Here is a 14,383-nt window from a genome sequence, read left to right on the forward strand (position 1 = left end):
TTTTTTTTCAAATTAGATAGGTAGAAAAAATATTTATAGATCCTTTAATGCCTTGAGTAATAAAAGTACTGTTTCTCGCTTTCACTAATTATTTCACTAGTAATTCTAACAGTTTTCTAAGAATTAAAAGAAAATTATTTAATGTTAGTTTTTCCTTGCCGAGAGTGACGCTTCTTTATGACGAAAAGAAACTATTTATTTATTATTTATTAAATTATTTATTATTAAATTATTTGAATTTCATTATTCCAAAAATAATTTGTTTTTTATACTGATAGAGCCAAATTTAACAATATATAAAATAAAATTTTCATACAAATTCCAATAAAATTTCATAATTGCGCATGTGTATCTAAATTTCATATGCCTTGCTAGACTGATAAAAAAGGGTTAAAAGGGTCTTCCTGAAAGACTAATTTACCGCCATGCAGGCAACGGTCATTGGCTAATTTGCCTTACCTTCTGCTCAAGAAAGTTTTCCGGATTTTGTTTTTTGTTAACTACTCCTTAATAGACCTTTTTCAAAAAAATTTTTTTTTGTTATGTTGGTATACCTTTTCTTGACATATGGTACAAATTTGAGCGCCATCTGTCAATTAGTTTGTTTACAGCAGCTGTTAATGTGAGACTACCTCAAGTGCATTTAGCGATTTTTACTATGGAAAATTCTTGTTGTACGCAATTTATGGACCAAACACGGCAACACTATCATCGCTCAGCCACCATATTCGCCAGATCTGGATCCGTGCGACTTTTTCCTGTTCCCGAAACTCCAATTGCCCTTTCGTGGTAAGCGTTTTGAGTCGATTGAATCGGTAAAAGAGAATTTGCTGAAGGAACTAAAAGCCATGCCTTGACGGACCTACGAAAAGTGTATGGAAGATTGGGTTAAGCGTTGGCATATGTGTATCGCTTCAGATGGAGCATATTTTTGATAAAATAAAATTTGGAATAAAATTTAAATTTGTGTGTTTTATTTACAAAATCCGAGTACTTTTTGAGCGGAAGGTATAATACATTATATATTAGCTCCGACGTCTTATTTTGGGCGACTTAAAGATCTTAACAAATTTGATATACCATTTACATTCAATAATGTGAAGACTACAATTCAAATACCATATATGCTTGTTCTATTCTAAACATTTGCAGTTGTGAATTTTTTTCTTTTTCACCTCAGGTGTTGTAAAAATAATTATTTTTTTAATAAACATACACTGTTTCTTTTTTTTTTGTTTTTTTCTGCGCTAAATAAAAAAACAAAAAAATTCTAATTATTTGTTTTGCTCGCCGGTCATCATGTATTCTTTTTTCCACTTACTTCATTGATCATAACAAACGCACCCGCCTTACTCCCACTAGGCGCAGAGAGCGCAAAAAATTTTAACGAAAACGCAATAAAACTGAACGAAAATTTCAAAAATTTCTTTCCCAAAGGTTGGCACCATTGAAAACCGTTCAGTTGAAATTCTTCTTTCGATTTTGCTCATTCGTTTGCAATATTCCTTGAAAGCTTATCCCAGACGCTCGTACTACTGAAGAAGTGTTCGTGCGACGGTGGTGTACGCAAAACGGGATTATTCAACACAAAAATGAAGTCCACAATAATTTCGGTGAAAAATTCATAGCAAAAAATAAAAAAAATATTTGTTGAAAATTTTTTTCTAACAATATTTTTTTAATTCAAATAAATTAATTCGAATTTTGCGTGAGTTTGTGGTGAAGGAATTACGTTGGCAGCGTTCCTATTTCCGGAATAAGAATTCATTTTTCATTGTGTAAAAGCCAATATCAATCGATAGAAACCGTTAATATATATTTAAATTATTCGGTTTTTAAGTGAATAATAGTTTTTTTTTATAAGAATGGGTAATCAACCTGGAAAATTACAGCATCAAAATCAAAGTGGGAGACCTAAAAAAAATGTGCGTTGGAAAACTGCAGGTAAATGGCATAATTTTCATTGTAATCGCGTAAGTAATTTTAAATGCATTTGGTTATATATATACATACGTTTGCGTACATATAATTATATATAAAGCGTATTTATATATAAAGAATTTTGTACAATTTTTCACAATAATTATAACATAAAGTCACACATAACCAGACTGTAGAAGCGCTGAAAATAGGTTTATTTTTAGAATTTTTTTTTACTCAAGTGGTTGGTGCCGTCTTTAGATTTTCTCTCGGAGATAATACGAAGAGCAAATTTCTAAACATTGGTATATGACAAGGCCTAAATACAAATTCAGAGAAGATTTTTAGCAAGAAATTTTTATCGTCGTATATTTTATTTATTTACGTATGTATTTTTTCTGAATTTTGACATATTTTTTTTAAAATGAAAATGTTCAAAATGTTTTCTAATTTTACCAAAAAAAAAAACCAAAAAAATGGAATAAAAAGAAATCGAAAAGTAATTCTAAATGCAATAAACAAAAGGTTTCGTTAAGTAGGAGAAAATAGGCATTGGTTTTTGTATATATAATGAGCTATTAGGATAATTTAGTGAAGAGTTTCTCTGCGTCTCTTTTGTGTTCTAATTAATTTCATTCATTTTTTTGAATCTATATTAGATATTAATTCAAAACAATTTTTATATGTATGAAATACATGTAATTGCAAAATATTGAATAGAAAAGAAACATATGATTAAGAATTTAAACTGTTTGCTACTGTCTTATATTCAAAGCATCCATAAAAAAGAAGATCTACATACTTTTTGAATAATATAATCAAGGAACTCGATCCTAGAGTTACAAATTTAAACATTTATATCACAGATAATAATTATAAAAAATTCAATAAATAAATAAAGATATTCATTCGAGTTAGTGATCGCAAAGAAATTATAATTGAGATGCTATGAGCGTTTGTTTATACAAAAAATATGTGCAAATGCGATATTTGAAGAATCATGGATTTCCAATAATAATTTGGTGGTGAGTAAGTTGCTATATACAAATATAGAAATTTGTCACTTGTTTAATAGTCACTGTATACTATATACTATATTCCAAAATATTACTTCTAATATATTTAAAATTATTATTATAAAATTATAAATATTTAAATTTAAATATTTAAATTTATACTTTTTGAACACTATGTTTTATCCTATTATTTAATCTATACTGCTATTAAAAGTTTGGATATAGATTTTTCAGTTATTTCTATTACGTGAAAATTATCCCATTAAGGTATTTGCGAGGTTAATTTAAAATAGTCCTTTTCCATGATATTTATGGTCGATCACGTTATCTAGTAACTTCTGGTTAGGTTATATTATGCCGGCGATCCTATTGTGTTACCTCTTTAAGTATTTTTAATATAAAAATATCCACAATAATGGATACATTCATATTAAAACAGGATGTGGTATAACGTATATGTAGTATATCCAGCTGTATAAGCGCATTTATATGGCTGCGTTGACAGTCAATTAGTTTGTTATTTGCCGCATATCTTTGTAACTTACATTCCCAAAAATGTTTTACTAACTATGAGTTATGTGCGTCTACTATTATTATTTCTACATAAATATTACACAATTAGTATCAGGATAATAATGTCCTTTTTTGTGTCGTTATCAATTAAAAATATAGCACGATATCGATTTTCTGTACACGAGGATTTAACAACAGATTTCAATAGCGTTGGCTATTTTAACCAACTTTTCTCACTTCACTATATTGCTGACATTTAGCTTATATAAAATTGTCATTTTTTTCAATACACAGAATACACATACTATCTAGTTGTAAATTAATTATAGTTAATATTTTTTTCGGACTGATGATACCCGACTCCCTAACATTAATATATAGTATATGGACTAAAACCGCACCGTTTCGGCGAGACTTATTCTCCCTGGGGACCGATTTCGCATTACTTTAAGAAGAGTCTGTTTTACGTTGACATTTCAAGCCATGCTCTTGTGATTTTCGATCTATGGTATATTCAAACATCCACTTTTTTACCGTATTTTCTATTCTATTATACTATGCACTACTCATAAGCATAGTTTCTGATTCTCCTTTCTAGGTCTAATTCGCTTTGAGAACTTGAATCGTCATTCGTCAGTTTTCTGGGTTCGTTTCTTATCTTTTTCACTATATTTTCAGAAGTTATTAGTCCAATGTGGGCTATTATCGCTTCTTTAAATGTGAATCACCAGTAAAAGGTGTACTTTGCGCCATCATAGTCTTCACTTGTAAAAGTATCCATGTCTGGTCAGCATCTGAGTAAGATAATAATTTGTATTTGTGTCTCCCGATTTATAGAATTTTTAGATTGATTATACAAATATTGAGTAACAGTTATTAGACGGCAGTTTTTTATTTTGTAGGAATTTTTGTATTCAAAGTATTCTTACTCTTCAGACTTGCATTTAGCATATTTGAAAATATTTTTTGAAAGAATTTAGCATATTTCGATTCCTACCCCACATAATTTTTATTTTAATTTATAAAACGCTATATCTTATAGCAATAATATATAAATAATGAATAAATAGCTCACATGTATTTCAAATTTTTTTTTTTACAGAACGACCTTCACCGCCTGGGAGACCAATATTAATACCGCTCTCTGATCAACAGCCCGATGTTGTTAATTTAAGTTGGGAACGTCCAAAAGTTGATGGAGGCTCACCTATTACTGGTTACGTTGTTGAACATCGTAGAATGGGCTCACCACATTGGGTACGTGCCACACCTACTCCTGTGCCACGATGCGAAGTATCCATTAGTGGATTGGAACCTGGTTGGCGTTATCAATTTCGAGTATTTGCCGAAAATATTGTGGGCCGTTCAGATGCAAGTGAACTTTCTGATGCATTAACAGTAACATTACAACGTAACGCAATTAGTGTACCACGCTTCACCGACGAACTTCAAGATACACAAGCTGTCGAAGATGAACGCATTGAATTTCGTGTCCGTGTGCTAGGGCAACCAACACCAGAAATTAGTTGGTTTAAAGATGGATATGAGATTTTCAGTAGTAGACGAACGAAAATTGTAAACGATAACGACGTCAGTGTGTTGATAATTCATCAAGTTGCACTCACTGATGAAGGCGAAATCAAGTGCACAGCGACGAATCGAGCTGGTCATGTTGTAACGAAAGCCAAATTAATGGTCCAAGCACCACCTAGAATACGTTTGCCACGTACTTATGAAGACGGTCTCATAGTAGAAGCAGATGAGATTTTACGTTTGAAAGTAGGTATTGCTGGACAACCAACGCCAAATGTATCATGGTTACATGAAGGTGAGATCATTAATAATGAGGGACGTTTTGAAATAATAAATACGGATCGCAATTCTATGCTTAAAATTGATAACATACAACGTGATGATCGTGGGGAATATAGCATACGTGCTTCAAATAAACTAGGTGATGACATAACCTCATTTTTGGTAACAGTCACTGCCAGACCAAATGCACCTGGTAAAGTTAGAATAAATATGTCCTTTGGAAAATCTGCTACACTCTCTTGGACATCTCCAATTGACGATGGTGGGTGCAAAATCGGTAATTATATTGTAGAATATTTCCGTGTCGGTTGGAATGTGTGGCTGAAGGCAGCGACTACACGATCACTGAGCACAACTTTGCATGATTTGATAGAAGGTTCTGAGTATAAATTTCGGGTGAAAGCTGAAAACCCATATGGTCTCAGTGATCCAAGTGAAGAATCTGATGTACTTTTTATACCGGATCCCAAGCGTGGCATTACAAAGCCAAAATCTGAGAATAAAAATGATGAGAAAAATAAACCAACCCCACCTCGCAGGAAAACTCTTTCGCCACCGCGTGCGCAACAGGATGCAGCAACTGAAACCAGAGTGTCACCATCAGTAGCACGTAAACCGAAACCACAATTAATTGATAGCGAAGATTTACATCGTGAAATGTCATATGGTACTTCGGATCAAGCACTAAAAATGGATATACGCAAGAGTCCATCACTTAGCAGTGCAGATTCAGTTGCACAAAGCATAAAATCTAAACTCAGCTTAAATATAGACGCCTCTATTCCAGTAACTAAATCCCCGCAACGGTCTCCAACAAAGGAATATAAATCAGCATTACAATTCCTTACTTTTAATGCACCTCAGAAAGATAAATCTCCTTCTCCATTGACGCCCAACGTACCTTTAGCTACTCCTGAACCTTCAATAACGCCTGAAAAAGCATCAACTCCAAGCAGTGTTGAACGCAACCCTACGCCACTTACACCTACTTTAGAAGCTCGTAAGACTACAGCAACACGTAAAAGCCCAACACCACCAGAGCCTATTAAAAATACTCCGGCACTTGAACGTAGCGCAGAACCTGTACAATTAGGTGTAAATCAACATGTTCGACGTTTCTCTGGTCACTCCCTAAGTCCTGCAAAACATGCCCCTGCTTTAGCAATTGCCATTGCCACAGGTGGTCTAGGAGTAACTATTAACAATAACGCTAATGGCAAACAAAATGCAACAACGATAACAAACCCAACTATACAAATAAGTGCTCCACCTCCAAATCCTCCAATGCCTTTAACTCCACTAACAACTCCAGAAACTGAAACAACTCCTCAGTTGAAGTCTATATCCCGCGCTGAGAAGCACGACGATGTGCACACAAGCAACGAGTTCATGCTTGTCGTGTTTGACAAAAATAGTAAAGTTAAGGATAAAGACAGTAAGTGTTTAGTGTCACCTTTCCAATATACCAGTTCACCAATACTAATTTAAACTTTTTCTTTAATTTTTTTTAAAAATTTTAGAGCAAGACTCCTTCGAATTGGACTTAGAGGACGCTATACAACCACCTCCTATATCAATTTCATGCCCAGACTTAGCTTCATTAGAATTTACTAACTTACATACCTTCCCTCTACGTCGGTCTGTTAGTTCGACCGAATTGTTATATGAACGTGCTATGGCTAGATTTTATGAAGCCGTGGAACTGGAAGAAGCGGAAAAAGCGCGCAAAGTGAAAATGTCTGTAGACAAAATACCAACTCCTAGTAATGTGCAACCCACAACTATACGTAAACGGTTAGGATCGATGACTGAAGCTGAGCGTCTTTCTTTCGAAAAACGGAGCGAAATAAGACGACAATCGGCTGATGTTGGAGGTGATTTGAAATCAGCATTAAAATGGAGCTCACGTGAAAATGTATCTGAAATAAAACCATTGTCGCGTGCTACTGGAATGTTAATTAACAAAAGACAGCAAAGTCAAGAAAGTGATGACCTGAGTGATTTTCAACCACCAAGTGAAACAAATAAAAATACTAGTTATGAGCTTGGATCTGATTATACAGAAAGTACTGCATCTTCTGAAGAGGATTCCATAGAGAAATTTAAAATTGAACTACTGGCACGAACAAGATCACCTAGTCCGCGTGAACTCGAGACTTATCACCCACGCAATATGTCTGCAGGTACTTTTACACCATACCGTGCTCCAACACCTGAAGAAGCTGCATTAGTACTTAACCGCCCCGTGCCATTACCTAGCCCAGATTTCGTACCGAAACCAATACTTAAACGGTCTTCAACAGAAAACGTGCCGCAAAATGTAATTCAGCAAACTAACAATAACAATAACAACTCTGGAGGTGAGAAATTAGATTTAACTAAAGGTATAAAATCATTCTTCAAACGCGACAAACGTTCAGCAACTGAAAAAAATACTGAAGAAAATCAAATTCTATCAAATCCGAATGAAAAGACGAACGCAGCAAATATTGCAGCAGATATTGAAGTAAAACGTAAAGTTAAAGAAGAAGAGGAACGCAAACGAAAAGAAGCGGAACGTCTTATGCAGGAAGAATCACACGCTGCTGTTGATCACTATAGTGATTTAGTACGAGAAGTGAGTTCGACACGAGGATATCACACACCAATATATCTTGATAAAGATGAATTGAAGAAAATCACAGAGAAAGCAGCAAAAGAAGGTAGTGCAGATGAAATTGAACATGAAAAAAATGTTACAGATCATTTAAAATTACGCAGATCACACAGTCCAGATATTGGACTAATGCCACCTATAAACAACAAACCAAGGCTCTCAATATCTGAACGTGGGCAAATGGTTCATGTACGTGAAACTGCCAGTAACTTAGCAATGACGGCAGAAAATAAGACAAAGCCTCCTGATACACCTAGTGAGGACAGTACAAAACAGTTTTCAAATAGAACCGAATACGAAAGCGAAATAGTTACTGAAACAGTTGTAAGTGAAACACTGGAAGAACGTCCAGATTCACGAGGACGTACACGAATGGTCAAAGTAAAACGTATTATTAAAAAGCGTATGCCATCAAGTACACGGTCGCGAGATGCATCCACAAGTCGTCCACCTTCTAGTCTGGCATCTGCACAAGATATAACAATTAATAACTTGGGTATGGAACCGGAAATAACTTTCAATAGACGCACTGCATCACGTACACGTTACGTAAATCAATCTAAATCACCAGTATCATTTAGAAGTGCACTACCGAATGCTGAACAAATAAAAGACCTTAATGAATTGGCAATGATTGCAACTAGTAAGGAACTAACAAAAACAAGAAGTCAAGAACAGTTAAGTGAAGAAGCACACGAAAAAGTTAGATCCGCGCTTAGTTACTCTACTGATTTAGTACTCTTTATAGTTGCATGCTATGTCTATATATTTAAGGACGCCAAATTGGTACTACCAATATTAGCCTTATTAATTTATAGACAACTTGGTGAGGCAATACGCGCAAACATACCAAACTGGATGAAACGAAAGAAGGAGGAATAACAGACTTTAATAGCAACTAATATACCTACTTGATATGTCTTCAATTTTTTGATACGTAAAAATATGATAATTGCCATTATTGTCATTATTGAAATGATTTCAAATTTATTTAAATTTAATTTAAGCAAAATTACTTTATATATTATTAATTAGTTAATATATTATTCGTAAGAAAAAATATTTGTGTTCTTAAATTAATTACAAAAAAAGTTTAAAATAAAATTAAATAAATATTTTAAATTCCCATAAGTTGAGGTGTAAACACCTTAAATACATTTAATATCAATTTGAATCGTTATGATCAACCGAATTTATTCAACATATGTTTCATAAATTGTTAATTATTAAAACATTATTTAATTTACTATTAATAATAACTATTTTTTAAAAAATAATTCTGAATTATTTATTATTATTTAAAGATTTTGTGTAATTTCATCAAATGTTGCTATTAGAAAAATTTTCCAATCAAATGTTGCACTTTTAATTATATTGTTCATAAATCTCTATTAATCTACTATCAAAATTCTCAATAATATTCGATTTCGGAAGCTCCTATTATAATTATTATTATTAATAAAACTAGTGACGTGAATTCGTCTAATATTCGCCTCACTTTTAATTATATAAAGTCCTCTACAGCTTCGTGAACAAAATCCAGAATGAATACGGAAAAAGAGCTTTAATCTGTACTGGCGACAGAAATGAAAAGTTTCTTCTGCGCGTAGTTAAAGCTGGACAATTACAAAAAATATGCATAGTTGTCTCCTCATCTTCAAAGTATAATCTGCGTTCCGGATTAACAGATAGTTAAAGTTCATGAAGGTGATATTTCAGATCAAAATGACCCATAATGAAACCCGTTAGCAACCTTAAAAGACTTTTTGAGAAGTCAAGAATATTTTTGTAGGAGTTTGATTTGATCAGTGCTTTGCTTTCACTAAGTCCAGGGAAACTTCCCAGTACACCAGACGACAAAGTTCTCCCTCTCCCTAATTATTTGTTTTTTACTGACCCTTTTCAACCCACGAAAGAGTTGAGGGCCTGTAATGTCGGTTTTTGATGCAATTCTAGCTAGCTCATAAGTTTGTTCAATACAATACACAAAATTTAATTTATTAGTTAAATGAACTTTGAACTAAGAAGAAGTGGTTTTTTGAACTAACAAAATCTTTATTAATATTTGAAGATTACTCATTTTATTAACAAATAACCAAAAAATTACTGAAGTTACATTATGTATTTGTACCAGATATACATATTTTTATTTGTATGAAGAATAGCGCTCCTAATTTTATTTAAAACTAAAACTACTTACAATAAAATTTTAAAACATTATAGGTAATTTATTCTTGGCTTTTCCGCACACACTGTGAGACTTTCTTCTTGTACTCCGAATAGTTTTGAGTGAATTCCCGAGCGGCTTGCAAATTGGCAGGTGACGTAACATTGGGATCCGAAAGTAAAGATACTACTGACAGTAATATGGTCTGTACAGTGTGAACAGGTAACCAGCACTCCCCAGCTCTATAATTACCCCAAGCAAAATCACGGGAATCCTGGAGTATAGAAATACAAACAGTTCCATCCGCATAGATATTTGGATGCCACATATTTGAAAGAAATTTCATTGTTGGCGGACGTAAAGGATATTCTATAGGAAAGGACAAAACTGCATTAAAAACGCCTCCTTCAAAAATAGTGTCAGGAGGTCCCATAATAACGATTTCCCAATTGTATATATCGGAATCATCTTTTAAGCCGGCGGAAAATATATTGTTTGGATTTGCTTGAAGTTCCTCCAATTGTTTCATTAACATTATCTTTGAGCGCAACTCTGCCATTTTACTTTAAAATTAACACACAATTTTATATATATATTTTATATATATAATTATATAATTTTATATATTTTATATATAATATATATAATTTTATATATATATATTCTGGTATTTTAAATTTAGTTATACTTTTTGAAGCACAATATTTTCTGTTTATTTTTTTTATTCAAATGTTATGAATTTTGATTAGTGTTAAAAAGAAGTTCTCAATGCTTGCTTAAATCTTTAAAATTTTATTGCAAAGGAATTGGATTTCCTAAGGACCATGTTATATAGACTATGACGGCATGAGTAAAATTTGTCTTGTTTACAATGCAAATTATAAAATTGAAAATGAGAGTAAAAACACTATGAACTTAGTGAACACGATAGGAGAAGTACTATTTTTAAATTCTCGTTACTTTTTTATTACTATATATGATGACTTTAATTTATTTAAAGTCTATACATATATAACTGAAAATATTATTTATTTATCTTAAATTTGAAATAACGATGACATAAATTGTACATAACCAATGGCAGTTGAAAAACCTTGTTCTTCTAATTATTATTTGTCATCATTTATATTGAAAATGAAAATAAAATGTCCTATAAAAATTGGATTTTGAAACGATTTGTCCATACAAAAGTTGAGTCGCCTATAAATTTTCTAATAACTGAGTTATAACCAATCACCGTTGAATTAAATCTATTATATGAATGTTTAGAGACAACATTACTATTGCACTTTACTATATCAAAACTTGAGTTTCCATTTAAAGCAATATTTTACTTCGGACTCTGGTTCGGGAAATACTTTAAGGACTACATTCAAAGTTTTAACTGTTAATATTATTTATATGTTGTTTTTCTTTTTATCTGATTTCTATAACTACTATTAACATTAGATAGTTTCTATTTTTATTCGTATTTCACACTTCAGTTTCTACATGTTAGTAGTTTAAATTTATATATATATATATAGTTCCCGCAGATTCTATGAAGAGCAAATGGTCACAAACGATTTTATTTTTATTTTAACAATTATATAAATATTGATCTTATTCTTTATCATTGATTGATCTCTTCGGCACAATGTATTCTTTTATCTTTTAGCGTTTCTGAATATTACGTATATAAAACGTAATATTCAGAAACGCTAATATTTGGATCAATATATTTTTACTCATATGGTATTTAACGTATATACCTAACGTATATAACGTAAATATGCAAGGTCTTTTAGAAACTAAAAAATGAACAAATTATTGGAACGATAACTTTTTATCAAAATGGATTCCAATAACGTTCTATACATTATAATCCACTGATCAAGGCCTACGCATCATTATCCAATAATGTTTAAAAAACCAACAATGGCTATTTTGGAGATTCTTTAAATCACTATTATAACAATTTTTGAATATACATTGTGCAAATATGTGATTAATGAGAATTTTGTGAAGATTTTTATATTCTATTGATCGGATTCAATTTTATTTGACCTTAATTACTGATAACAAAGTCTAAGACATAATTTTAGTTTAGTTTAATTCTCTTGTCACTAATGGAAAGTTTTTGGTTGATTTGGTAAAATTAAATCAAACTTGTTAACATTTTTATTAAATTCTCTATTATTGGTCACTATCATTTTAAAAACATTTCTCTCGTCTAGTAGCTTATTACCATGTCGAGTGTCCTTGTCGTTTTAAGTGGCTTATAGACTCTCGCTAGAATCTATTCAAATTTGTTAATATTTCTATCAAAATCTAAAACACTGGTTACTAACTTTTTAATAACATTTCTTCATAAATCATAGACTCGTTAAAATCTATTCAAATTTGTTCACATTTCTATTAAAATCTAAATCACTGCTTATTATCTTTTTAATAACGTTTCCTTCCTATTGTCACAGGGTGCGGTCCTAGGTTTTTTGCACAATCGTTATGTATGTGTGTGAGCGTTTGATTCTGTTCTTCTGGATATAGCATCAAATTATGCCATAATTGCTATATAACTACATAACATTGATCATAAAAGAGCCTTAGTCGAAAAATCATTAACGGAAACTTTTAATTATTATTTTGATTAATAGGTAAAATCAAGTTTTGAAAAAAAATCATATAAATATCGAATAAAATATTAAGTTAAAAATAGCCGCCATAATATAAATAAATATTTTACTTTAATATTAAATTTAGTATTGAATTGGAGGTCCATATATAGATGATCCATATGTAAGTGGTCCATATGCTGCAGAAGCTACTGGCCCTGATGTTGGTGTAGTGGCATTAACTTTGACCCAATCAAGTTGTGTACGAATGAACTGATCGATTTCAGTAGTATTAACGCCTATTGCTTCAAGTTGAGCGATAACTACTTGTGATGCAGGAAAAGACATAACACGATTATAAGCTGCTCCCACAGCTGTTACACGTGTCCATAGCTGAGCAAATGTTCCATTCTGTGCAACTTTGGCAGCAATATGACTACGTACAAGTTGTTCGGGATAGTAGGCAAAAAATTCAGCAACAAATCCTGGCCAACCAAAAACGCTATTTGACCAGTAAGATAATGGATTGAAAATATTCATTTCGATAGATTTGTCCATTTCTAGCGAGTCTTCTAAATACATCATCTGCATGCGTATCCAGGCTTTAAGCGTTATTACTTCTGGCTGTTGCATAAAGCGTACACGTAGCATAAAAGCTTCGTTAGTATTTATAGAACGTATAATAGATTGGAACTGTTCGTCGTTAAGTAAATAGCGTGCAACCAATTCCTTAATTGGTTTTATAGCTATTAAACCCTGGAGCTCTTGTAATTCTTGTACTAAATTTGGTCCCACAGGTGTCGAGTTAGTAGCAGGTACATTGCGTGCTGGTTTGGCTGCTGTTGACAGATGACAAGCCAGACATAGAATATAAAAAACCGACACGTATTTCATTTTGTTGGGATTCCGAGTTGAAGAGGTGCTGTTTATCGCTCGAACTTATTTTCGTAATTACCTACCAGTAACTTAGTTGAGTTGGTCTTTATAGTCGAAGCGTTGACTACATTGCAAGGTAAAGAACTTTCGCAGATGCCTTTAGTTGTTTTTTTCTGACTATTATGCTTATCTCGTTTAAACGTCATTTAACAGAAAATTATTAGTTTACATAAGATTCATAATGGGTATGTTTTCTCGCAGATTTTCAAAGTCGACACTTTTGTCAACAGTTTTATGAAATAATTTTAATCTTTAAGATAAAATATTTTATCATTTAATACGAAACGGAAAAAATACTTAGTGGTGGTTTGTAACTATTCGTGAAAGATTTTTTTTGTCTGTTATTAGTCACTAAGTAATTGCCATGTGTATGATTTTTCTTTAAGCAATGAAGTAGATCTATACTCCTGCAGTATGTTTATATATATTCCTACAACTTGGTTTATTTTATTTTTTTCTGTGGTTTTCTTTTAAAGTATGCCTCTATGTTTTCTTTAAAATTTATAATTGAAATAAATTCATTAAATTCAATTCATTAAAATTAAATTGGTAAATCGCGGAATTGACAGATTCATCACATATTTATGTATTCACTTCTTCTTCAATTGTTTATTCAAAAATTTAATATTACACAATCATATAAATTACAATATGTTAGAAATAATGTTTTTGAAGTTCTCTCTATCTCTAGCAGTATGTACCAAATCTCCAATCATTCTTAACCCAGTTCAGTGTCGCATGTTCCTCAACTAAGTCATTTGTTTCC

At 32.0% G+C, this 14,383-nt stretch overlaps 3 protein-coding genes across 3 annotated transcripts; 1 reads left to right on the forward strand and 2 right to left on the reverse strand.

The window, feature by feature from the left end:
- Window positions 1-1,291: 1,291 nt before the first annotated feature.
- LOC119667806 (muscle M-line assembly protein unc-89) lies at window positions 1,292-8,925 on the forward strand. Its single transcript, XM_038077132.1, has 3 exons — window positions 1,292-1,944; window positions 4,552-6,699; window positions 6,785-8,925. The coding sequence occupies exons 1-3, from the start codon at window positions 1,866-1,868 to the stop codon at window positions 8,800-8,802; spliced, it is 4,245 nt and encodes a 1,414-aa protein (XP_037933060.1). The 5' UTR covers window positions 1,292-1,865; the 3' UTR covers window positions 8,803-8,925.
- A 1,170-nt stretch (window positions 8,926-10,095) lies between these two features.
- LOC119671447 (probable ubiquitin-conjugating enzyme E2 7) lies at window positions 10,096-10,680 on the reverse strand. Its single transcript, XM_038082081.1, has one exon. It carries the CDS (start codon window positions 10,644-10,646, stop codon window positions 10,149-10,151), a length of 498 nt encoding a protein of 165 aa, XP_037938009.1. The 5' UTR covers window positions 10,647-10,680; the 3' UTR covers window positions 10,096-10,148.
- Window positions 10,681-12,763: 2,083 nt separating this feature from the next.
- LOC119669500 lies at window positions 12,764-13,664 on the reverse strand. The gene has a single exon (XM_038079404.1). It carries the CDS (start codon window positions 13,573-13,575, stop codon window positions 12,826-12,828), a length of 750 nt encoding a protein of 249 aa, XP_037935332.1. The 5' UTR covers window positions 13,576-13,664; the 3' UTR covers window positions 12,764-12,825.
- Window positions 13,665-14,383: the final 719 nt, after the last annotated feature.

The sequence above is a fragment of the Teleopsis dalmanni genome, chromosome 1 (assembly GCF_002237135.1).
Source record: "Teleopsis dalmanni isolate 2A chromosome 1, ASM223713v2, whole genome shotgun sequence".
Classification (NCBI taxonomy): domain Eukaryota; kingdom Metazoa; phylum Arthropoda; class Insecta; order Diptera; family Diopsidae; genus Teleopsis; species Teleopsis dalmanni.